Genomic DNA, 27,330 nt, shown 5'->3' on the forward strand with positions numbered 1-27,330 from the left:
AAGATAGAAGACTTATGAAAAAAAAAAGAGAACACTAAACAATGTTTTCGATCATGTTTGGCATAAAAGTCTTCTAAACAAGCTTCCATCTTATGATTTGCCAACTGTTTTTTTGTAATTGGTTATCCAGTTTTCTCTCTGATCGCTCACAGAGAGTGATGGTAGATGGCTCTGTCTTCTAACTTCTCCACTAATGCTGGTGTCCCCCCAAGGTTCAGTTCTTTTGCCCACTCTTTTCCTCTTGTATATTAATGACCTTCTTCCATTGACTTGAAATCCTATCCATAGTTTTGCCGAGCACATTGCATTCCACTTTCCATTTTGAGAAACCTTGCCCTACTCAATCAGCTTCAACTTCTCAAAAATCTGCTACCAATTCCTTAAATGCCAATCTTCAGGCAATTTTCCAGTGGGGCAAAGACAACTTATTTGATTTCAACCCTTCTAAAACTCAGTCTTGTCTTATATCTCGCAAAAAGGATTCTTCTGCTCCTATGCTTATCATTTTGCTTAGAAATCGGTGACACTCCGATTTCTAGGCAAAATGATATATCCCTTGTGGGAATTACCCTGACTTCTAATCTCTTTTGGCACAAGCACATTACAAATATTGCTTCCTCTGCATCTAAAAAACTTGGTTTTCTCTTTTGCTCTCGACATTACTTTTCTTCCAAACAACTGCTCACTCTGTATAAATCGCAAATCTGCCCTACCATGGAATATTGTTCCCACATCTGGGGTGGTGCCCCCAAAACTTCTCTCAGGCTTCTTGATTCCATTCAGAAGAGGGCAGTTAGGTTAATTAATGATTCATCTCTAACAGAGTCTCTCCACTCGCTGTCTCATAGACATATTGTTTCTGCTGCACCTCTTCTACAGATACTTCTATTGGCACTGTTCTTCTGAATTGGCTTCTATAATTCCTGCTCTCTCTTTCAAAGCAGTCCGAACAAGTGCAGCCACCAGCCAACATCCATTTACTGTCTAATTTCAAACTCACAGAACCAACTTTTCATCTTCCTCATTTATTCATTCACCTGCTGTTTTCTGGAACAACCTTCATTCATACGTATTTCCTGAAAAATTACAGTCTACAGAAGTTCAAGTCCAATGTCAACAAATATCTTCTTTCATCTTCTCAACCACCAACCTAAGTAGTAGTAGTAGTAGTGGCATGTGATGCAAGAAAGCAAGTGTATGAGCTTATGTAGCATCAGCCAAAAAAAAAAAATAAATAAAAAAATCACACCATTCCCTCCAAATGCCTGTCCAGTTCCTCCTTAAATTTATTCAACCTATCAACTTCCACAATGACAGATGGAAGTTTGATTCAGCAATTAACCACCCCCTGGCTAAAGGCAAATTTCCGCACATCTATTCTACATCTGTCCTTTCTTAATTTGAATTTATGCCCCATTAGGTTCATAATCTGAACAAGTTGAAGGAGCCCATCGGAATTCAGCTTGCTCAACCCATTCAAGGCCTTATACACCTTAATCAGATCACCGCGCAGGTGCCTAGTCTCCAGCCACTGCAATTTGCAGAATTTATGCCTCTCTTGGTAAGAGGATCCCTTCATTCCCCTCACCAATCTTGTTGCCCTTCTCTGTACAAGCTCAAGCAAATCTACATCCTTCCTAAAATGAGGCCTCCAGACCTGTATGCAGTACTCAAGGCGTGGCCTGACTATTGCCTTATACAGAAGGACAATGACTTCCTTTTCCCTTCTAGCAAAATTCCTATATATCATTTACAAAACCCCATGACCTGCCCTGGCAGCCTGTCTGCATTGCTCAGAAAACTTTATATCTGACTGCACAATTACTCCCAGATCTTTTCACTTTCTACCACCTTAGTACCACACAGTTGGTACGTTTCACTGGGGTTACTTCTACCCATATGCAGTACCTTGCATTTGTCAAGGTTAAACTTCAGTTGCCACTTCTTAGCCCATCTGCCCAAATTATCTAGATCTAACGGTAGCACACTGCCGTTACTGTTATTAACAACCCTGCCAACCTTTGTATCATCTGCAAACTTCGACATTAAGCCTGATATACCTTCATCAATATCATTGATAAATATACAAAACAACAGTGGACCCAACACCAAACCCTGTGGGACTCCACGAAGAGCAGCACCCATCGATTACCACCCTCTGTCTTCTCCCACTTAACCATCCTTTTATCCATTGTAGCAACTTACCCTTAATACCATTCTGCTCCAATTTGTACAATAGTCTTCCATGGACAACAGTGTCAAAAGCTTTCCTGAAATCCAAATATATGATATCAAAATTATTTTTTGCATCCAGTTCTTTTGTAACCACATCATAATAACCAATCAAATTTGTCAGACAAGACTTTCCCTTAACAAACCCATGCTGTGTCTGAATTATCGCTGCAGTCTTGTCTAGATGATCCTGCAATGCATCTTTAACCAGTGACTCCATTATTTTACCCGGAACAGAAGTTAAACTAACTGGTTTGTAATTATTCGTGTCACCCTTCGATCCCCCTTTGTGAACATTTGCACATCTCCAGTCCATGGGAACCTCCCCTGAGTCCAAGGATGCTCTCATAATTATGGCTAAGGGTTTGCTTAGTTGCTTTGCTGCCTCTTTTAATATAACTGGATAGATCCCATCCACCCCAGGTGCTTTTCTTATGTTTAACTTCAACAATTTCTCCTCCACTTTGCTCTCAGTTATTACAAAATCATTAAGTATCCTGCTACAATTTGATAACCTTCTGCCATTTTCAAACCTTAATAATTCCTCACGTGTGAATGTAGATCCAAAATACTCATTCAGTTTGTTTGCTATCTGAGCAGGATCATCAACAGTCGAACCATCGATGTCAAGTGGACCAATCAGATTCATCCCCTTCCTTTTAGTGTTTATATAAGTAAAGAAATTCTTGCTGTTTTTCTTAGCATCCTTTGCCAAGGATTTCTTGTAATCTGCCTTCGCCTGCCCAGCCTCCTTTGTGACTTGATTACAGACTAGGTTATATCTGCCATAGGCTTCTAGGTTATATCTGCCATAGGCTTCTGAGTCACTGGATAATTTATATGCATCCCATGCATTTTTCTTCTCTAGTACTAGAACCTAGTACTATAGGTTCTAATATCTCTCGTGTTTGGGGTTTACATAAAAAAAAAAAAAAAATGTTACGAATACAGCGACTACCCACTATCTTTTAAGGCTAAACTTAGTAAGGTGCAATTCTGCTTCTTTTACCAAGCCAACCTAAAAATAAAGTGAAATAAACTGAAATAAGATAAGGAAGACAGACACTTCTAGTAGTTTGAACGCATCTTCCTTGGCCCAAGAAGGCAAATGAGAACCACTCTTTGTAAATGAATAATGAAAAGAAAGAACTGTAAACTCACAAGCACTAACTCTTCAAGACGAAATTAGTGCTTGTATTTGCTGATATTATGTTGAAGAGGTTTTGCTTATGAGAGTTCCCAGTTCTTGTCTGCCAATCAGATTTTCTGTCATACCAAGGTACACGAAGAAATTCCTGAAAAGCTTTTTGAACCTCTCCATCCATGCCAAAGTATGTGATACAGTGAAAAGGATTCCTGGGATTTTGCTATAAAAGTTTGAGTGAACAGTTGGCTTTTGAGTACCTTCCTTCTGCACACCTGTTCTATTGATCTTCTTAAGCTTTGAAGCATTTTTTAAAATCCTTTTTTTTTTTTTTTTTTAACACATGTAGGGCCAATTTTTCATTTTGTTTGATGTCATCCACTGTAGTGAAATGACCTGAATCCCCATTTTCAGTTTAGGGAACAGTCAGAAATCAGTTGGGGTATCCTGCAAAGTTGGGGGAGTAGAGAGGCTGCTGCATGATTGTGTTTTTTTTTTTTTTTTGCAGCCAAAAACTGCTGAACTGCCATTGCTATGTGACTGAATGCATTGTTATGGTACAGGATCCAGCCATCCTTCCATTATTGAGTTCATCTTCACCTCGCATTCTTATGCAAACGTATAAAAATCGGGCTGTGGGAACATTTTTGTGTGCCATTTGGATGATTCCACCTTGGTCTCGGAGTCCTAGGAGAACACCCGACTCTCATCCCCCAGTGACAACTTTTCTTAGGAAGCTTGGATCCTGTGTAGGTTTTTTTTGGACAAATCACCTGTGATGGCTTTCCTGCAGTCAATTTGACTGTCTGAGAGCAAGTGTGGAACAAACTTCTGCATATGTGCAATGTATCCCTAAATGTTGCATCAGGATTGTGTATATTGAGCTTACAGACAGTCCAACTTCATGAGCAATCTCAAAAACAGTCATTAGATTGTCAATTCACATGAGTAACTGATGGAGTTTGACAAGGAAGCCACATGCTTTTGTTGCACCTCCCAAAAGTAAAAAGTAGATAAGAAAATACAAATGATGTGCTTCCTTCCAGGTAGCTATCCAGTTGACCTTTGAATTTCTTGCAACCTGTAATCCTTGACTACCTGTGGAGGCAATGCGTTCCAATGATTAACAACTTGTTGGCTAAAAGAAAACTTCCTACAATCTAGTCTCAACTGCTTCCCCTATAATTTGAATTCCAGCTCCTTGTTCTGGAATTCTTTATAACAGTGAAAATTCACCTTCAGTCATTTTATTATCATCTCAGAGCCTTATAGACCCCAATCGGGTTTCCTCTGAGGTGCTTCATTACCAAGTTGTGTAGATTACAGAATTAAGGTCTTTCCTCATACACTTGCCCCATTGTTGATCTCACTATACAAGTTACCCATCTTTGGACCCTTTCTAGAAGCTCAATGTTTTTTTGTTTATTTTCAGATGAGGTCTCCATACTTGGACACAGTATTCCAAATTCAGTATTGCAATTGCCATATATAGGGATTATGACCACCCTATCTGTACAGGATATTGATTGAAAAACCATCGGTAGACATCATGGGCTTTCCCTGGCTGCCTGTTCACACTGCTCAGATATCTGGCCATAACCCACAGATATCTTTTTTCTCTACTGTTTTTAATTCAACCCCACCAAATTTATAAGTTATTATCTTGCATTTTGCTGCATTAAAACATTTCTGGCACTTTTCTGACCATTTTTGAAGCCGGTTCAGGTCATCCTGATGGAGTACTACTTGGTAATCAAATTTTGCAAATTTTGACAGTGTCCTTTCTCCCTTTGTCAATGTCATTTAAGAAAATCAGAAACAGCAGTCATCCAAAAACCATTCTTTGGGGTATCCTGCTTCTGATATTACACCAATCTGGAGAATATCCATTAATCACAACCTTCTGCCCTGCAGCCGCCCTGTAATCTATCTTAGAATCTTTCCAGTAATGAGGGACTGAGTCAAATGCCTTGCTAAAATCCAAATAAAATATGCTGAAATTGTTCCCTACATCCAGCTCATGAGTAATAGTGTTAAAATGACTTACCAGGTTAGTTAAACAGATTTTCCCTTAATAAAATCACGTTAAGTGTCCCTGGATTGCACCATTAATCATTGTTTCCAAGACATTCCCTATCACTGAAGTTAGATTAACTTCAGTGATAGGTTAGATTAACTTCAGTGTTACTAACTTGACTCTTAGAGCTGCATTTATGTATTGGTACTATGTGGGCATTTCTACAATCCAAAGGATTGTAGAAATGCCCTTGAAATGCTCTCTTGAAATGCTCTCTTGAGTCCAGTAGTGCCCTCATAATTAACTTCAATTGTTGGTTCACACTTGCTGCCTATCTCCCTCAAAATTACAAGGTATATGCCATCAATTCCAGCAACCTTACTTGTCTTTGGGCTAGTAAGACTAGTTTGAGAATACTTAGGTTTCAGTAAAATCCTTGATATTACCACATGGACTAATGTGGTAAGTGAGGTACCACAGGGGTTAGTGTTGGGTCTCTTATTGTTTTATTAGTTATTACTGATATTGATATAGGTATTTCAAGTTTGATGTCTATGTTTGCTGATAATATAAATGTGGTTACAGTGGTTAATAACAATAGTCAGGGAATGCTACTTCAAGAGAAATCAAAATAAACTAGGTAGATGGGCTGAAAAAAGGCAGTTGAGTTATTTGGTAGTACTAAACTCGAGGTAATTGATAAGGAAAAAGACTTCAGAGAGTGATGGTACAGTCTAACATAAAACATTCTCAAAGCAGTACAACCAGCTTGTTCGAACAGCTTTTTTTGGGGGGGGGGGGGCAGAGGTGGAAGGAACTGTCAATGACTTGTAGGAACTTTGCCAGCAGGGACAAAGAGGTGATTATCCTATTGTCTAAGGCAGTGGTTGGGCCACACATGAAATACTGCATACAGGTTTGGAAACCTCATTTTAGGAAGGACATAGATCTGTTTAAAAGGATGCATTGAAGGGCAAGGAAGGCTGAGGTTCTGTGAATTGTAGCAGAAATTACCGTATTTCCCCATGTATAAGATGCACCCTTTTTTGAAAAATTTGGGATCTAAAAACTGGGTGCGTCTTATACAGTGGTTGTAGATTTTTTTTACTTGCATTTCCCGCTTTTTTGCGTGTGTTGTCGTTGTGCTCATTGTTTCACACTTGTTACCGGTATATTAGGTTACGTTTTGCCACGTTCTGCCCAGAAATGGCCCAGAAAAGATTTTCGTACAGTGCTGAGTTCAAGTTAAAAGTGATCCAGTTTGCAAAAGTGAATGGAAATCGTGCTGCTGAACATAAGTTTGGTCCTCCTCCAACTAAGAACACAATCCGAGACTGGCTATGGGAAGAAGAGACCCTACTGAAAATGCCACGGCAGAAGAAGGCCATGAGAGGCAAGTCAGCAAAATGGTCTGATTTAGAGTTGTTGTTATTGGGTTTTTAGGAACATTAGCAACTAAGGCCATATTGCTCAGGGGATATGCGGTGGTCATTCCCTGACCTTTCCACATCCTCTATATTTGGTGGCTCATGGGCTTGAATCCTGGTCTAATCAAGAAGCGTGTGCTACGCACTGCTGCTCCTGCCCACCTTGCTACGGAGGTGCCTGATTTAGAGAGGGAATTGAAGATATGGATTGAAGAGCAAAGGGCAATTGGAATTCCTGTGTCCACAAAGATGGTTCAGCATGAGGCAAGAAGAATTGCTGATGAAAAAAGTTACTGATTTCAAAGGAGGACACAATTGGTGCTTCAGGTTCATGAAATGGAATGGACTAAGCATGCGTACATGCACCAGACTTGCCCAAAAGATGCCTGAAAGCTATGAGCAGAAGGTCCTTGAATTTCATCGTTTTGTCATTCAGTGTCGGAAGACACATCAGTTTGAGTTGGGACAGATTGCAAATATGGACGAAGTCCCCCTTCAATTTGATGTCCCAAGTAACAGAACTATTGATAAGAAGGGGGTGAAAACTGTAACTGTGAAGACAAGTGGACATGAAAAGAGCCATTATACAGTTGTTCTAGCTTGTTGTGTCGACGGAACCAAGCTGCCTGCTATGCTGATTTTCAAATGCAAAACAATGCCAAAAGAAGACATTCCTCGAGAAGCGATTGTCCACGTTCATGACAAGGGTTGGATGGATCAGGATGGGATGAAGATGTGGTTTGAGAAAGTTTGGAGCAGGAGACCAGGTGGGCTCTTATGAAATCCTGCCCTATTGGTGCTTGATCAGTTCAGGGCACTCATAACAAAAAACACAAAGAAGATTGTTGCAGAGCAAAAAAAACAAAACTTTCTGTGATACCTGGATGCTTGGCATCCCAGCTCCAACCACTTGATGTCAGCATTAACAAACCTTCAAAGCTGCCATGAGAGATGAATGGAACCAATGGATGAAGTCTTCTGGGGACAATTTGACACCAGCAGGAAGAGTGAAAAAACCAACTATAGGAGAAGTTTGAGAATATATGAAGACAGTGATTCGTCATCAGATGGGAGTTTTGACAGTGATGAGGAGTTGTATGAATTTTATGATGAATAAAACTTGAGTTCAATAACTTCATGTAATACATTTTTTTTCAAATTTCGGGCCCCAAAATTAAGGTGTGTCTTATACATGGGGAAATACGGTAGGCATCTGCATGGTGAACCTATTGAAGTATAAGGCTTTAAATGCTGATGGTATAATTACTCCTCAGACGATACCTACAAAGGGGCATGGGCATAAATTTAAACTAAAGAGGGATGTTGTAGAAAGTGGTGCAGAAATTTGCATTTAGCCAGAGAGAGAGAGAGAGAGAGAGAGAGAGAGAGAGAGAGAGAGAGAGAGAGAGAGAGTTGATTATTGGAATAAATTTCAGCCTAGTGTTGTGGAAGTGGGTAATTTGAATACATTTAAATGATTTGAACTAGTTATTAGTTTTTTGCAACATGCAAATGAAGTAATTTTTTTTCCCTCTTTCTTTTTTGCCTGCTGCTATATTTTAAGATTAAGATATGGTTGCTGTATTTTACTTTAAGGTTAAATGAATAGAAATTGAATAGAAAGAACAGAAATACTTTAATGTGCCTTATCCTAAATTATGTATAATTTTATTTATGAAAATCTAGTTTTGTGTGTTAATAAATATGTTTAAAAAAATTTTTAAAACTAAAGCAATTTGGACTTATAACTAAAAAAAAAATTTTTTTTAAAGATTCGTCAAGCTCTTCCAGAAACAAAACTCCTTCAGTCATATGGTAGCTTCACTGATCTCTATGCATATATTGAATGTGAAGAGCCAACACCTGATTTGTATAGGTTTATTGGTCGAATGAAAGTGTATAGTGAGGATGAATCAACCATTTGGTAAGAATAATAAGTGATTAACAAATAAAAAAAGAAGAATGAGACAAAGTTTCAAAAAAATTGTTAGCTTAAGTTGAAAATTATACATTGATGTAATATACATAATTTTTTTAATTATATATTTGTATTGTTTTTCTTCTCTGAATAATATGCTATAAATCAATAAAAAAATGCAATTAAATTTCAGTGCCCATATGTCAGATATTCAAATTTTATTCAATAACTACAGCCAATTATAGAATCCTTTATCAGATTTTTGAATGGCACAAGTATTTTACAGAAGGATTAGTCTAGAATATGATGCTCTTCTTTGCACTGTTCATCTCAATTGCACATGCTGTAGTTGTTCTTGAAAATAAATAATTGTTGTATTCAAAATATTTGCACAAATTCATTAACCTCAAAACAAAAATAACCTGAACTGAAATCCTCAGGATATTTGTTGCACTTTGGTAGCGCTCAAGGTTACAAACAGTTATGGTTGTGAGTGAAACAGTACACTAAAAGTGGAATTAAAAATTGTCCTCTCCTGCCTAAACTTTCATAGTTTTGTTTTTTTATTTTTTATTTATTTATTTTTTATCCATAGTATGTAATATCTCTGTCCATCTTGTGTAACTCAGCAGGTCAAAGTCTTGAGGTCTCATATGTTAGGTGTGATGAGCAGGAAGTATTATTCACCCACCGTAAAGAGCATAATAATAGTTGAATCTGGGTTGAGAACATAGGATAAAGAAAAATAAAATATACTTGAGGGTGGTACATATTATGTCATAAAGGAATTTTAACTGGTCAGCAGACACTTATATTAAAAATCTACTCCTGTACTTTTTATACCTTTTCTGTCCTTCCAAAACCCTTTAAGGTATAAAATCTTTTTTATGTGAAATAACAGTGCACAAAACTTGGATCAAAAAGCAGGTGATCATTTTAGTAACATATGTTTCACCTTTCAGTAAATCATAATTTTATTTTAAGAGAGGTACCTCCGTAGCCAGGTGGGCATGAGCAGCAGTGCGTAGCACACGCTTTTTGATTAGACTGAGGTTTGAGCCCGTGCCCACCAAATACGGATGTGGTGGTCATCAGGGAATGACCACCGCATATCCCGGAGCAATATAGCCTTAGTTGCTAATGCTCCTAAAAACCAAATAACAAACAAACATTTTAAGAGAGGTTCCTTTACTAAGAAATCTGTCACAGAAAATCATTCACTTGTTTTGAATATACTCTGTGAAAGGGATGAGCATGGGATAAGCAACCCAAAATTTTTTTAAAAATTAAACAATTGACTCCACATTATTTTAAATATTTTGAGTTCCTAAAGTAGAAAAGCAGAAAAACTTGCACATTTTTCCTACCAATAGGCATTTCCAGTATTCTAAATAATGTTACTCCAAGTTTGCTTATTGAGAAATTAACTGGTCTGAGAAACTTTGGAAGCGACAATTGTTTTTTTTTTTTTTTTTACAAGATTTCAGAACAGTAGCACCTTAGAGTTTTTATAATTAATAGCAGGTTGGTGATGGATGATGCTATTAAATTAAAGTTAGGCCATCTTGGACATTTTGGCAATTATTCATAGGTCTTGGACATTTGTTTTCTAACAGTGCCATTTGAAATTCTTTTTTAAAATAGTTTTTTTTTTTTAATTAGGTATGATGGCATCCAATTATCATACCTCCAAAAGAAAATAAATAAATAAAAATACAGAGAGAGAGAGAGAGAGAGAGAGAGAGAGAGAGAGAGAATATTGAGGAGTGCTGAAATTTTTAAAATTGCTAGTAGGCAGCTGATTGTTCCTTAGATATGAAATGCAAGGCATTTGATTTTTTCACAAGACAATTGCTGTTCTCAAGAAATATAATCTCGAAAGACATTACTAGGCCAAGCTAGCAGCATTGCTGCATTTCAATCAGATCTAGCTGTGAGCTAGTACAAAAGCTCAAGACAATGTTACAGTAAAACTGTAGTTCTTTCATAGTCCCTTTTGATTTGAATTAGCTAAGAAATGCGGTGCTAAAACAGGTTAATGCAAAAAATTGAAATAACCACATCAACGATGCTGCTCTGCATTATGCTTTTCATTTGACTGTCTGAGGAGTATTAATAAGTAAATAATAATAATGATGGAGGGACAACAGCATCCCCAGATGGCAAACAGAAAAGTGCAAACAGAAAAGTATATAAAAACACAAGCAGAGAAGTGTTATTGATGAGGCTATTTCAAGTTAATGTTATTTAGTGTTGCAGTCCTTTAAGGCAAGATTACTTGTATGAGCTATGAAGTTGCTCTCACTTTATATCAATGCTTAGTATGACAAGTTGCTTTCAAAAGGACAATTTGTTATAATCATTTGTTGCATGAAGTCGTATATAATATTTGACTGCATTCAGCAAAAATGAAGCCATCACAGACACTGATAGTTGTTGATTTTTATTTTAAGCATGGATGAAAATGTGTCTTAGACACTTGCTGATAATTTGAATAACAGAAATGGATTGTACAGGAAGGCCATTAAATGTTTTGACTCTGTCTCTAATTGCATTTTTATTTTTCTTTGTCCACCTATGTATAACGATGTGCTTTTGCTAACCACATTAAAGGGCACATGTAGATCAGCAATTTTATTATACCTTAAAAATAAACTCTTTTCTGTGGAAACAACTAAGCAAGTAAGTGTACAGTTAAAAATTCTTATGTTACATCATATTATCTTAATTTGTTTCTTTTGTTCTGTACCCACCTACTCCGACTTTTGTTATTTCAACTTGAGTTCAATTAATTTTACAGAACAAAAATAATGTACACCACCAATTATGCTTTTCTTTTATGGTAATTAAGATTCAGAAAATTATTTTTCTAATTTGTTTTTTCATACCAGATGATATATTTTATAATTATTTTTCTTTTCCCCATTAGGCCATTTCTTATTTCTTTTTTATTTCTATTTCTTTTCCCATTAGCCCATTAGGACCTGAAAACTTATTATTAAAGGGAGCTAGATTAAAAAATACTGCATATATTTATGGTAAGTTAGTGTGCAGAATTTGAAAATTTAAATATAAATATAATAAAACTATTAAATCTGTCACTTTTTTTAAAATTTAACAAAAAAAAAAGAAAAAGAAAGGAAAAATTTCAATACTCTAGAAATTACTTTGCAAATGTTGTGCTTTATTGAATGTTACTTTTGACCACAGGAAACTTTACTGTAAGTTTCCAAAACAGCAAGTTTTCTAATGTCAAACTCCATTAATTTACATTACTGTTATTTCAGACTCTTATATCCCTCCGAACATGAAAAGAGGATATTAAGAGATGTTTTATGTGGGGGGGAAAGAAAGGGAATAGTATAATATCATGTAAATTTGAAAAGTTGTATTTTTATTTATTTTTTTATTATTATTATTATTATTATTATTAGTTTTTTTGTTATTGTTAAACATAAAACTTAAGACCTTTTCCATGACTGCAGAAATAGTAGCAGTGGAAAAGCTTCTTAAGTATTATGTTCTTAACTTTAAGTAAAAAAGAAGGGGGAAAAGAAAAAAAACATGCGTGCGAACACACACACACACACACACACACACACACACTACAAGATACATGCAGAGTACTATTATCAGTGAGTCATTCAGTCTTATCATAGTGTGAGTTTCACTACCTTCAGGAGGGCTACTATAAAATTCCCTGCAATCCTGTTATAATATTTATAATTGTGACTATGACAGTTACTTATTAATTTATTTTATACATAAATTATTAAAAAAAAAAAAAAAAAAATATATATATATATCCATTATTTTAAATTAAATAAAACATAAGCCAGTAGTATGGCAAAAACTGTAGAGCGAAAATTAACATAAAAATAATATAAAAATAACCCAAATAAACAATCGAACGAAAAGAAAGAATAGATATAAATAGTAGCCCAGAAACCCTAATAAAATTTCGATCTTTAAATCCAATTAACAAAAACTATACAAATTTTAGGATAATGCCAATTAGTTATTAATTTAGCGGTATCCCCCCCGAGAGGTACCAGGTCCAAAAGACGTGAAATATCACCCAAAGAGGGTTAAAGGAACTACCAAACGATAACAAAATCAAAATAAACTAAAATAAAATAGACTGACCATCATGCCCCATATCGACAGAGGACCACGAGGCCAATAATGGTCATGGAATCGCTGCATTTCAATCGTCATACAAAACATCGCAAAGGCGGAAATATCGAAGAACCAAACCACCCTTCCATTCTCCGATAGATCAACCAATGCAGAGGATTTGCATGGCGGTGGTCCTTATGCAGCGAAAATAAACTATAGAACAGACAGCACTCTAAAGCAGAGCCACACCACTGACATACTGTAAGCTGAATCAGCTTATATTGAAGAAAAAAAGGAAATAGATGGCGGCACAGGCGTTGCTAAATTAGCATATCGACCCATTACTATTGAATTATATTAAATGTTGACGAAAATTAAATTATAATAAAAAATTAAAATAATTAAGATAATTAAGATAATAAAAAAAGGAAATAGATGGCGGCATGCCTGTGCCGCCATCTATTTCCTTTTTTTCTTCAATATAAGCTGATTCAGCTTACAGTATGTCAGTGGTGTGGCTCTGCTTTAGAGTGCTGTCTGTTCTATAGTTTATTTTCGCTGCATAAGGACCACCGCCATGCAAATCCTCTGCATTGGTTGATCTATCGGAGAATGGAAGGGTGGTTTGGTTCTTCGATATTTCCGCCTTTGCGATGTTTTGTATGACGATTGAAATGCAGCGATTCCATGACCATTATTGGCCTCGTGGTCCTCTGTCGATATGGGGCATGATGGTCAGTCTATTTTATTTTAGTTTATTTTGATTTTGTTATCGTTTGGTAGTTCCTTTAACCCTCTTTGGGTGATATTTCACGTCTTTTGGAACTGGTACCTCTCGGGGGGGGGGGGGGTACCGCTAAATTAATAACTAATTGGCATTATCCTAAAATTTGTATAGTTTTTGTTAATTGGATTTAAAGATCGAAATTTTATTAGGGTTTCTGGGCTACTATTTATATCTATTCTTTCTTTTCGTTCGATTGTTTATTTGGGTTATTTTTATGTTAATTTTCGCTCTACAGTTTTTGCCATACTACTGGCTTATGTTTTATTTAATTTAAAATAATGGATGTATTTCAGCTTCATATGGAGGAATTGCATGTCGCTGCCTCTGATGAATGCTTAATTATTTATTCATTTTGTTATAATTTAACTTTATTTAATATAATTCAATGATAGTATATATTTCGGCTTCATATGGAGGAATTGCAAGTTGCTGCCTCTAATGAATGCTTAATTATCTTAATTATTTTAATTTTTTATTATAATTTAATTTTCGTCAACATTTAATATAATTCAATAGTAATGGGTCGATATGCTAATTTAGCAACGCCTGTGCCGCCATCTATTTCCTTTTTTTCTTCAATATAAGCTGATTCAGCTTACAGTATGTCAGTGGTGTGGCTCTGCTTTAGAGTGCTGTCTGTTCTATAGTTTATTTTCGCTGCATAAGGACCACCGCCATGCAAATCCTCTGCATTGGTTGATCTATCGGAGAATGGAAGGGTGGTTTGGTTCTTCGATATTTCCGCCTTTGCGATGTTTTGTATGACGATTGAAATGCAGCGATTCCATGACCATTATTGGCCTCGTGGTCCTCTGTCGATATGGGGCATGATGGTCAGTCTATTTTATTTTAGTTTATTTTGATTTTGTTATCGTTTGGTAGTTCCTTTAACCCTCTTTGGGTGATATTTCACGTCTTTTGGACCTGGTACCTCTCGGGGGGGATACCGCTAAATTAATAACTAATTGGCATTATCCTAAAATTTGTATAGTTTTTGTTAATTGGATTTAAAGATCGAAATTTTATTAGGGTTTCTGGGCTACTATTTATATCTATTCTTTCTTTTCGTTCGATTGTTTATTTGGGTTATTTTTATATTATTTTTATGTTAATTTTCGCTCTACAGTTTTTGCCATACTACTGGCTTATGTTTTATTTAATTTAAAATAATGGATGTATTTCAGCTTCATATGGAGGAATTGCATGTCGCTGCCTCTAATGAATGCTTAATTATTTATTCATTTTGTTATAATTTAACTTTATTTAATATAATTCAATGATAGTATATATATATATATATATATATATATATATATATATATGTGTGTGTACACGTGTATTGTGGTTCTAGCTGTTTAGCTAACAGGAGGAGTGATTAGGATAGCTATTCTAATTTCACCTCCTTTCCTAATTTTGCCTAATTTCATTGTACCACATTATAAAAATATATATATACTTACAAGCTCTATCTTAGCAGACAGTAGCAAGATAGGCTAGTAGTTTTATGTAAATACAGAAAACATTAATACAGAAACCTCTCAAGTAACTCTAATATCACACACACACACACACACACGGCTAAAATGCAATGACAGTGCTTTACTACTACACATGTCAGCAACATTCATATTGTGCTGTAGCTCTTTTTTTTTTTTTTTTTTTTTTCCTGTACAGATCAGTTTTTGTTCCATTGCAATCAGTTAAGTTTTGATTGCACTGTGCCTCTTTAAGTGAACCAGTGTTTTAACCCTTCTGCAGAAAAATGAGTGATTATAACTATAGAGCAAAGAATTGTAATTAAATTTTTAGTGAAGCTTGATAAAATGGTGCAGAAATGTTGGAGATATTACGGAAAGTGTACGGTGAAGAAACTCTTAACCAGCCACATGTGTATGAATGGCACTAACAGTTCAGAGAGGAATATTAATAGAAATGGTATTTGCCATATAGTGAAAGGAAGCCACAGGCTTTTGCCGTGCTATCAAAAAAAAAACTACCAAGTAAATAAGAAAATACAAATTATATGCTTCCCTCCTCACACAGTTAACTGTGTGACCTTTCCAATTGACCTTTTGAATTAATTCAAACTGTCAGCCTCAACTATCTGCAAGGGCAACTTGTCCCAGCAGTCAACAACTCACTGGCTAAAAGAAAGCTGAATACAGTCTAGTTTAAACCTCTTCCCCTGTAATTTCAATATATGCCTCCTAGTTCTGTAATTCTTTATAATAGTGAGAATTCTACCTTCATATATTTTACTAATCCCTCTCAGAGCCTTATAAACCATAATCAGGTTACCACTGAGATGCCCACATAATCAGAGTCGATTCTTGTACGGTCACCCTTTTGTTGATCTCGCCATTCGAAGTTGCCTGTCTTTGGACCCTTTCAAGAAGTTCAATGTCTCTTTTCAGGTGGGTCTCCATACTTGAACACAATATTCCAAATGTGGCCTTACAATTGCCTTATTAAGTGGGATTATGACCTCCTATCTCTAGAGGATAATGTCTGATAAATAATCAATAGGACACCATGGGCTATCCTGGCTGCCTGTTTATACTGTTCATATCTGCCCATATTGTAACTCGCAGATCCTCTTCTTCCCCTACTGTTTTTAATTCAGTCCCACCAAGTACATAATTTATTTGTGGGTTGCTATTCCCCAAGTGTAAAACCTTGCATTTAGAAGCATTAAAACATAGCTGTCACTTCTCTGAATATAAGAAAGGAAAAAGTAAAGGAAATATAGAAAAAAATGGGATATGGCTATCAGTTTGGGAACACAAATCCCATTCCTGAAGAAAGGACCTTGAATGGAGTTCTGAGAGTATGAATTTTTAAAGACAGTTATGAGAGAATAATATAAAAAATAAAAACCTACCCTCAAAATGGTCAAGAGAACAGCATTCTGCATTCATGTGCAAGTACAAGCATTCTGCATGACGCTTTCATAGGTACGAGCTTTCCACACTGTAGGACACTGAAACAACTATGTGTATAATATGTACAAACCCAGAACATGAGATGAAGGAAAGAAATTAATTGAAAAACCTGCCAAACTATAAATATAACAGCCTTTGAATTTGAATAAGAATTTGATTTTTTTAAAATAGATAATATTAAGGGCACTGTGAAAGTGATACTGTAGATAAGTCAAGGGAAATGAATTGCCAATAAGTTTAAGATAGAAATTTCTAATGTTAGTTATAACAATATTGGAATCCCTACAAATAGTGGCTGATTATTATCTGCTACATTGAGAAAGAATGATATTGGAATAAACTTTTTTTGTGAAAAAAAATTCATATCCAATGTTGAAGTTAACCACATCAGAATTAAAGGCATTGTGTTTGTTAAAAAGATTAATAAGTGCATACTCATTATGAATATTAATATTCAAGCCAAAATAATTTGCTTTTTTGTTACAAAAATTAGTTTTTTTTTTTTTTTTTTTTTTTTTTTTTAATATAAGTTCCTGAGATATAGATTGTCAAAACATCAAGAAAATTTTAACAACTGAGAATTTGTAAATCATCAACATATCTAAATAAAAGAATGTCCTGAGGAAAAGGGACCAAACCAGAAGGTATAAGTTAGCAATGATATGCAAGGTGGGACTTCCTGCTTGTTGATGTTCCTCAAATTTGTGTATAAACCATATTTCCATCAAAGGCAAAGTTATTGAAAATGCACTGATTAACAAGGTTATTCTAAAATTTGGCATTGCATTTAATTATGTGTTTATATGCCTGATAAATTTCCTCTTGAACTGTTTTTAGATAATTCAGATTGATGCTGGTGAAAAAAACTATGAAAGTCAAATGTTTGTCCCATTTGTGAGTAAACTAATATTTGTTCATATGAGTAAACTAATCAATGTTCTCATCACAGCTCTTTGAATGGTGTCAACATCATGAAAATAATACCCTTTCAGTGGTGCCTTGATCTTCAGGAACAAAAATAAGTCACATTGGCTAAGTCTGGTGAATATGGTGAGTGCGACATTACCTAGACTTTTTTCGCTAGCCAAATACTCCAGAACAATGAGAGCCTTATGGCTTGGTGCATTATCACTCAAGAAGGACCAACTGCCATCTTTTCCGTACTGAGGCTGCACACGATGGATTCTCTGCAACAAACATTTCAAAATGTCCAGATTGTAGGCAGCAGTAACACTTTGGCCATTGGGCACAAACTGTTTGTGTGCAATTCCCTTTCTATTGTAGAAAGTAATGAGCATGGTAGAATGATATTTTTCATTGATATGAAACCTTCTCCTACTCTCATTTTTATTTTCCCAGTGCTTATGTCACCCAAAAATGACTCAATGTTACACTGGTCACCCATTCAACTTGGGGGCCAGTGTAAGTTTGCTTTATGGGCTTATTAATGAAGATTAAGTTAATATTCATTAATAATAAGAAGAAGCATGACTTCTCCTCCTCCTTCTTATCTATACAGAAAGGACAGACAAACTAGGGGGATTTTTCCTTTTTAAACGTTGTTGATTTCTAGGAGCTTAAACCATATTGCTCTGTTGTGCATTACAGCTGTAGAAATGTTTAGTCCTGGGCCATTTTTCACATTGAGTGGGCTGAAAAATATGGAACGACTCTTGTTGGAGCCCTACTTTCTCTGTGTGAGATCAGCTAACTATATCCCCAGATGGGGGAGAGCTTTAGAAATTCCTCGAGTCATTGACAGGATTTTTAACCTAAACATCTCCAAACGAGTGACAAGTGGTGAAATCACTATATTGCCATGAAAGACCACAACAGGGGGTATGAGAGAAATTATGCTCTTAAGAAGCACATAGAATCAGAGGCAGTGCACCCAATTGATATGGCTGCCAGTGTAATGTTAAGTCAGTTTGGTGTGACATAAGCACTGAAAACAAAAATGAGAGTTGCTAAATATTATAAGCTAAATGATTGTGATGAGTATAATGAACAATGATACAGACAAATAGAATGAGCCAGTAAATCAGTGTCTTGTAATGGGGATTTCAACTTTCCAGATATTGACTGGAGTGGGAAGATTACTCACACTGTAGCAGAGCCTTTCTTGTATTTATTGGATAATTGTTTTCTGCACCAGCTGTTAGAGATGCAACAAGAAAAAGCAATATCCTTGGTCTGTATAATTTGATAACTATCAGCATTGACTCTTCATGCATTAAGAAACTCCAGATAAAAGAACCACTACAGGGCAGTGATCATATCTCTTGATGTAGGATTAACTTAAAGATGCAGCTACTGTTAAGAGTAAAGGGAATAAATTTTCCTTTTGTAAAGGTGACGATGTGGCCATAGAAGGTTCTTGAAATTTTTTTTGATTGAGATCAACTACAAATTCTAAATGGGAAGCATTCAGGGAAGTAATCATTGAAACTACTAAACTTTTCATACCAGCTAAGGTTATTTTTCATACCAGTTTTTATTTTTTTATTTTTATTTTTCATAAACTTTTCATACCAGTTAAGGTTCAAAGTTTAGACCTAAGTGGATGTCAGATGAACTAATGAGACTAGCAGCAGAGTAGAAAAATTGATGGGATGATTGTAAATTGTTAGGGGAACAGAGTTGTGCAGAAAGGCACTAAAAGGAGGTTAGCAAGTATAATATAATTGTTGATGGTCCTGTTAAGGTTGCTGATGAGCTAAATAAATATTTTGTGTCCACATTTGCCTGCAAAGAAATTTTTAAGGATGGGAATACCAGAAGTATACCAAGTTATGGCTGGAAATTTAATTTCAGCAAAATTCGATCAGTCTGTGACAGCCAAAATCCTCTGCTTGCACCTTCTCAATGGTGGGACTGTAAGTAACCCTGGTATAACCCCCATGCATAAGTCCTGAAATACAGCACCTAGCACACTGGAGGCGACCATCCAGGTGTTAACCCAGCGTTTCCCCAACTGTGTTCCACGGAACACTAGTGTTCCATGAAAAATCATAATTAATAATTAAAAAAAAAATAATTTTGCATATTTGTAGCATACACCACTTTTGTATCATTCTAATTCTTAACATTTTTTTTTGGTTATTAATATACTGGCATCGACTAATAATCAAATAGACTGCGGAACACTATATTTTGGCGGGCTTTGCATGGAGAAGTATGCGTAGAGGTAATGACATATATGAAAAAGTAGGAACGTAGCGATTTAATATGCCATTCGTATGCGATTTAGCTTGGAGTATACGGGTTGAGGGGAAGTGAATTGATATCATGCATCATTTGGGTAGATGAAACAAAGTAGCCTTCCGCTGACACATCCTTGCATGTTTACACAGTGCTGGTGGTGTGGACTGTCTTCGCAATTGTGAGATTAGTTCTGTAGTAGTGCGGAAAATTAGTAAGCATAACTAAACTAAGCATAACTGGGAGCCAGTTCTTTGGCTCCCACTAAACTTGTGTTCCGTAAATATATTGTGAGATTAAAAGTGTTCTGTAAATAAAAAATTTGGGAGACGCTGTGTTAGTCAATGTAAGCAGGGGTTGAGGTGTGGCGAGATTCAATCTTCCTTACATTTCAAGGGTATAGCTCTAAAACAGTATTTTCAGGCTGGCTGCTAGATTGTCCACCAGACCAAACCTATTGGTAACTTTCTAGGAGGCTTCTTGATCAGCTGGTGTATAATCTCGCTGCTCTTCTTCTCTGCCAGATAGTGACTGGAGAGAGTTGGAGTAGTGTGTATGCGGGAGACGTCGAGGCCATGTTATGTAAAAGAGCTAGGTAAATTCTTACCATGTGTACACCGTATTCAAAAATTTCATTACTTCATACAACGTGTCCTATCTACCTTTTCGTACTTCTGAATACACCACGAATTATCAAATTACAAACTTATCTGTGAAAAGATAATCTTCCAAACACTTTTTCGTTCATTTCACAAATATACGTAGTCTCAGTTTTAATCTCAGTGATGTCCATTTCCACTTACAGTCTGCCAAACCCCATGTACTTTTTCTGACAGAATCCCAGTCATCAGTTGATTCAACCACTGATCATTATCAGTTGTCTGAATTATTTGTTTTATGATTCCTTTTGCTTCAAAGGTGGTGCTTATGCATATGTCCATTCTGACATTCCCTTTCAGAGACGGAGTAATTTGGAATCTCCTCTTTTCTATCTTCTCTCACTTAAAATCTCTCTACCACATTCTGTCAAATCTATCTGTTGCCTCTATCGTTCTCCCATCTGCACTAATCACTTGGAACTCTTTAATTTCCTCTCTCTGAAACTTAACTTTCTCATGTCCAACTTTCCTAATAGTAAAATAATTTTCTTTCACGATATTAATGTTTACAATCCCATCTGGCTTCCATTTTCTAGTCACATGGACCCAGCTGATTGAAATGCTTAGGCATTTGCAATTACTATTGACCTTGCACAGTTTGTTCATTTACCTACAGAATACTAGACAATCCTAATCGTGCAGCCAACAGGCATGATTTTTTTCTCAAAAACAACGCTTCTAAGTATACAGTCAAGATGCATGGTCCTAGATCACAACTTGGTGATGATCACAACTCATCACCAAGTTGTGATGTGATGAGTTGTGATCATCACTTGGTGATGGTCTCGTTTTCAGTGGAGCCTTTCTATCCTGGCCATTATCACCCTTGTGTTGTTCTTGTGATTATGTCAGTGAATTTATTCTTATAGGTATGGAATTCTTTATTCCACATTCTACGTTAAAATCTCATCCTTTATCTAAACCTTGGTTTTCCAATAAATGTGCTAAGCCTGTTCAAGAGAAGAATGTTGTATATCGTAATTGGCTTGTATCCAAATCTCCAGGTTCATTTTCTAGCTACACCTAACGTTGCAACAATTTTAAAGCAGCTATTAATCATTCCAAACTAGATTTTGAACATGCTAACACTAGAAAACTTGCTTCTTGTCCAAATGGTAGCCGAGCCTTCTGGTCTCTTGCCAAATCTATTGTCCGCAACTTTTGTCCATCTGTTCCCACCTCTGTCAAAACCATATGGTTCTATTGCCACTTCAGCCAAAGATAAAGCTGACCTACTAGCATCCTATTTTCCTTCCAGCTTGTGTATTGATGGTCTTGGTAAACCACCTCTCACCATTCCCAGCACACTCCATTTAATGCTTCCTATGGTCGTCCATCAAAAGGATTTTGATCAATCTTGATGCTAAGAAAGCACCAGGTCGTAATGGTATTTTTCCACTTGTTCTCAAAACCTGTGCTCCTGAACTTATTCCTGTTCTGTGTCACCTTTTTTCACTTTCTTATTCCAAAGGTGTTTTTTTCTTCTGCTTGAAAATTTGCTCATCTCCAGCCAGTTCATAAAAAAGTGTGGCCAATCCCTCCATCCAATTATTGTTCCAGTGCACTGCCGTCTATTCTTTCTAAAGTAAAGGAGAAATCAATTAACCACCAACTCTTAAACTATCTAGAAACCTTCCATCTTATCAACGATCACTATTATGCATTCCATCAGTGTCGATCCACTAGTGATATTCTGGCTTATGTTACCCATCTGTGGAGAAACTCAATGGAAAAGTTTGGTGAAACTTAAGCAGTTGCTTTTGACATTTCAAAGGTTATGGTTTTGTTTGGCATAAAGGTCTTAAAAATAAGATTCCATCTTATAGTTTGCCAACTGTTTATTGTGAGTATCCAGTTTTTTCTCTGTATACAGGGCTGGAGGCCTCATTTCAAGGAGGATGTAGAGCTGCTGGAACGAGTACAGAGAAGGGCAACAAGGTTAGTGAAAGGAACGAAGAGTTGCACTTACAAAGAAAGGCTTAAGTTTTGCAAATTACAGTGTCTGGAGACTAGGCACCAGCGAGGTGATCTGATAGAGGTGTATAAAGCCTTGAATGGTTTGAGCATGCTCAATGCTAATGGGATACTGCCTCTTGCTCAGAATATTCACCTGAGAGGGCATAAATCCAAACTGAGGAAAGACAGATGTAGGATAGATGTGCAGAAATTTGCCTTTAGCCAGCGGGTAGTTGGTTGGTGGAACAGACTTCCATCCCTTGTTGATAGCCTAAATAAATTTAAGGCTCAGCTGGACTGGTGTTTCGAACGAACGGAGGGGTGAAGTGGAAGTGGGTTTTTTTTTTTTTTTGGCTTATGCTGCATAAGCTTGCTTTCTTGCATCATATGCCTCTACTAATGCTAATGAGATGTGAAGTAGCATTATCCAGAAAGAGAATATTATTTTTGAAGTATTTCTTTATAGCAGGTATAAATTCATGAAAAGAAAAAAAAATTTGAGTATCACTGAGTCTGTCTTTGCTGATTTTTAAGTTAGTAAAGTGGTAAAAACAAACAATTTGTGATTTATTAACAAGAGAAGTGGCAATTTGAGAGTTCCGGTTGCATTGTTGTAGGTAGCTACCATGAGTCTCTCTCTCTCTCTCTCTCTCTCTCTTTGGATTTTTGTCTATCTGGTTCTGTTTTGTCCATATTATAGTGTTCTCCAATCAGTTTTTTTCTGTCGGTAAACAACCACAAATCATCTGTAAATTTTTGTGCAGCAGGCTGGTCAATAAGATAATTTTTCCCTATTAAACTCAATACATGCATGCCCATAATGTTTGAGCTATCTATCACTTGCTATAAAACTTTCTCCACCTCTTCTTTTCCATTACTTCTCCATCACTCTTTTGATGGTGGAGTGCCTTTTCTTTGAGTATGAGTCAGTCAATTTGATTTCAATTTCTTCTTTCCTGCAAAAACCACATCCACAATGCATCATCTACAGACTTTAATTTTGGTTTCTTCATTAAAGTGGAGCAAGTTATTGAACCTTATGGAGCACAATGAGTGCAAAATTCTAGAAATTTACAATTTTTTCCCAGTCTTTTAATTTGTCTTGTCAACAGCTAATTCAACAACAGTTTCCTTCAGTGACCTTTATCAAGTCTTTCCAAAATCCAACTTAGTTTTCTATGAAAATTAATTTGGATTTTGGAAAGACTTGATAAAGGTTTTTGGAAAATAACCCTCTTTTCTTACTCATATTTCATTTCATTTATATAATATTTAATTAAATTACATACTGTAATTACAGTAAATAATTTTATTGGTACAAATGGTTTGGAACAAATGCACTTTACTGACAAAGCATATAGGTCAACAGGTATGTGTAGATGTACTACACTAGCATTCTAGCTACAGCAATCCCTGGAAAAGTGCTAACATACATTGCAGTGTGTATCAGATAGAAAAATAACTCTGAAATCAACCATTGACTAGAAATGATATAGAAGTACTTTTCACACTTCAGACTCAGTTAACCTAGCTTTGTCTGTGCAAGACCTGATATTTCCCTCTCCAAAATAGCTGCTGGTGGTGCAGTGCTAACTGAAACACTTCAAACTTTTATTTGAGCAGTTTTAAAATCAACAATTATTATTTAATTGTGTTATACTTGCAAAGAAGAGGTATAGTGTATCAATTGTTAATTTTCTTACTTCTTTCTTATCTGTTGTCAATCCAGCTTATTGATGGGTTGATAAGGAAACCAGTCTTCAATTAGCTCTATCTTCTCACCATTTCTCTCTCTCTCTCTCTCTCTCTCTCTCTTTCCAGCTCCTCCCAGCAAATACATTTCTATTCACATTTCTCTCAATAATTTCTTGTAATCCTTCTCCCACTTTCTCTTGAATGGCTGCATTTCTTACTCTATATCTCGTGGTCTTTCCATACACAACTCTCAAACTTCATTCCTGTTGCTTGCTTCCTGATAATATCCTTCTCCTGCATTACCCATGATTCCTATACAGATATTATTATTGGTACATGATAAGCTGGTATTCTGAAGAGCATTCTCCAGACTGCTCTTCTGCATATCTTCTTATCAATTCACCCTTCTTTATCTACTGTACTCCCTAAATGTCTGAAACTATCCACTTATGCCTTCTTTCCCTCAATAAAGACAGCAATCTTTTCTCCTCTCTTCCTTGTTAATTTCCTTATCAAAGTTAATGACAGGAAGCTGGATTAGTAAGTGGGAAGGTAACTATGAAAAATTTCATTTGTTTTTTTTTTTAGGTGTTTTGAATGGAATGAGTAAGCTCAATGCTGATGTAATACTTCAGACCACACACATGGGGATAAATTCAAACTGAGGGAAGGTGGTTGCAGGTTAGATGTGTGGACATTTGCACTTGGCCAGCATATGGTCAGTTGTTGGAACAAACTCTTGTCTGGTGTTGTAGAGGTGGGTAGTTTGAATAAATTCAAGGAAGAACTACAAAAACTGTTGGAATGGACAGGTGATATGGGAAGCATTGGCTTTTCTTTTTGGATGGTACTGTATAAGCTTGCTTGCTTGTATTATTTGCCTCTCTTATCAGGTCTCTTATGAATGCCTACAATTTTTGCCTTTCTCTGTAATGGGCTAGTTTTGATTTCAATATACATAAACAGTACATTGCTGACAATGAAAGAATGATGGCTGATGTGTCTGCTACAGAAATTATGCTCTGTTTTATGTTTAAAGATGGGGAGATAGATTTTAAAGAGGGAGTTTTCATTAAACGTCTAAAATTTGATTCCTAAAATTCTATATAGCCCCCACATTTGAGGCTATGGTTAGTTGTTTTCAGATAGAAGTGTAGTGTTTCTTTTTCAGAATTTGATTTCCTACTGACTAGATGAAACTGCTCTAGAATATACAAAGGTATGAAAGAGGATGAAACTGCTGTAGAATATACACAATTTATAGAAGGTTCCTGCCCTGATGCTCGTGGCCTTAAAGATTCCCCCCCCCCATCTAAATGTGGTATATCTTTCCTCTCTCATTTTTGTATCTGATGCTATAAACTGAACATTTAATATTGAGTTTATAATATTTAATGATAAAATTACATTTGCCAAAATTTATGAAAAAAAAAAAAGAAAATACAGGAAATTCCTGCTTTAGTTCAGATTTAACTTGGCAAGGTGTGATTCTGCTTCTAGATAATATCCCTCGTGGAAGGCTATATAAACTGAAAGAAGTTGAAGTTACTGGTAAGATCCAGTGGTGAATTGAAGGCTGGGTAAAAGATAGGAGACAGGGTTCAAATACATCAAATTCCTGCTTGCAGTTAAGGTTGAATTTGGCAAGGTGCAATTCTGCTCCTATGTTCCAAGCTACCTAATATTTGAAATAAAACCAAACATAAATAAGAGAAGACAAAGCAACACCCACTTCAACGTTCCAAATGCACAACCCTCCCACCTGTCAAGGAGATGTACACCCGCCAAAGAATGAGCATCACTTTTATAATAAATAAATAAAATCCAGGAACTCCTTTATTTTGTCAATGGATTATATAGGGCAGGGGTGACAAACCTTTATAAGGGTGCATGCCAAAATTGGCTAAATCTTTTAAAAAACAACCATTGCATGCATGGAACACAAAATTGTCTAAATTGTTTGCCAAAATTGGGTAACCCTTTTGAAAAACTACCCTAGCATTTCAGAACACAAAATGCATAATGTTTTATTATCCTTCTTAATCATACCAAATCTTTCACTCTAAGATTCTTGAAATTCTCTGCTACTCCCCTCTTCATTTGAAAGTTTTTGTTTCTTTGCTGGTTGAGCTGACATTCTGAACAATCTGTAAAGGACAGATAGCAATTAAAATATGGGAATTGATGAAGAATAATTTCCATTCCACATGCAAACCATAACTGACAATGGAGACTACACTAAATACTGAATGTGGATAATATATCAACATCGAGCCATGATGATGAAGAGGTTGAAGAAATGTACACTGAAATTGAGAGTCTTCTAGATGAGCAGAAAACCCACTACACTATTATTATGGGGGACTTCAATGCTAAGGTTGGAAAAAGGCAAAACAGCGCAGAAAGAGGAACTATAGGAAATTTTGGAATTGGTGAAAGAAATAAAAGAGGTGAAAGACTTGTGGAATTTGCAGAATCTCAAGGAATGTCAGTAATGAACACTTTTTTCAAGAAAAGGGTGAACAGAAAGTGGACATGGAAGAGTCCAAATGGATTAACAACTAATGAAATCGACTTCATCCTCACTAACAGAAGATATATTGTGACTGATGTTACCGTCCTGAATAAGGTAAATGTTGGAAGTGATCACAGAATGGTAAGATGTACACTTGATATAGATGTAGGAAAGGAAAGGAAAAAACTGACTCGAGTAAATAATACAAAGGTCTTTGAGATAACAGAAGAGGAGAAAAAGCAGTATGTACTGGAACTTAAGAACAAGTATGAGCTTTTGCAGACTGCTGAGGACCAAGATATCGACGAGGAATATTACAACTTTTTGAAAGTGATAAAGCCCAAGAAACCTATAGGGAAACAGAAATCCAAAGAAGAAAAAATTAGTCAAGAAACACTTGTCATGATGAACCAAAGACGACAAATGAAGAGCAAGAAAAACACTGACAGGGAGAAAATTGAGTATACTGAGTTATGCAAAGCCATTAGAAAGAGACTCAGAGAGGACATAAGAAGATTTAACACAAGAAAAGTAGAACAAGCATTAAGGGAAAACAAAGGATTTAAATCAGCAGCCATGAGCAGTAATACAGAAAGACAAATGATACTGAAACTGAAGAATAGCGATGGTGTACTTATAAACAGCAGAGAAGGCATAATTCAAATAGCAGAAGACTACTATAGAGAATTATACAAGGAGCGAGGGAATGATACCAGCA

The 27,330-nt window shown here is 36.0% G+C and overlaps 1 protein-coding gene across 1 annotated transcript in view; it reads left to right on the top strand.

Moving 5' to 3' along the window:
* Positions 1–27,330, top strand: part of LOC150091794 (phospholipid-transporting ATPase IF-like) — a 438,958-nt gene that overhangs the window by 59,088 nt on the left and 352,540 nt on the right. Inside the window, exons 6-7 of the mRNA XM_090369752.1 lie at positions 8,593–8,744; positions 11,712–11,776. Coding sequence (XP_090225878.1) covers positions 8,593–8,744; positions 11,712–11,776 — 217 coding nt within the window. The remainder of the gene's footprint in view (positions 1–8,592; positions 8,745–11,711; positions 11,777–27,330) is intronic.

The sequence above is a fragment of the Mastigoproctus giganteus genome, chromosome 1 (genome assembly GCF_048544385.1).
Source record: "Mastigoproctus giganteus isolate SK-2022 chromosome 1, ASM4854438v1, whole genome shotgun sequence".
In the NCBI taxonomy this organism is placed as follows: Eukaryota; Metazoa; Arthropoda; class Arachnida; order Uropygi; family Thelyphonidae; genus Mastigoproctus; species Mastigoproctus giganteus.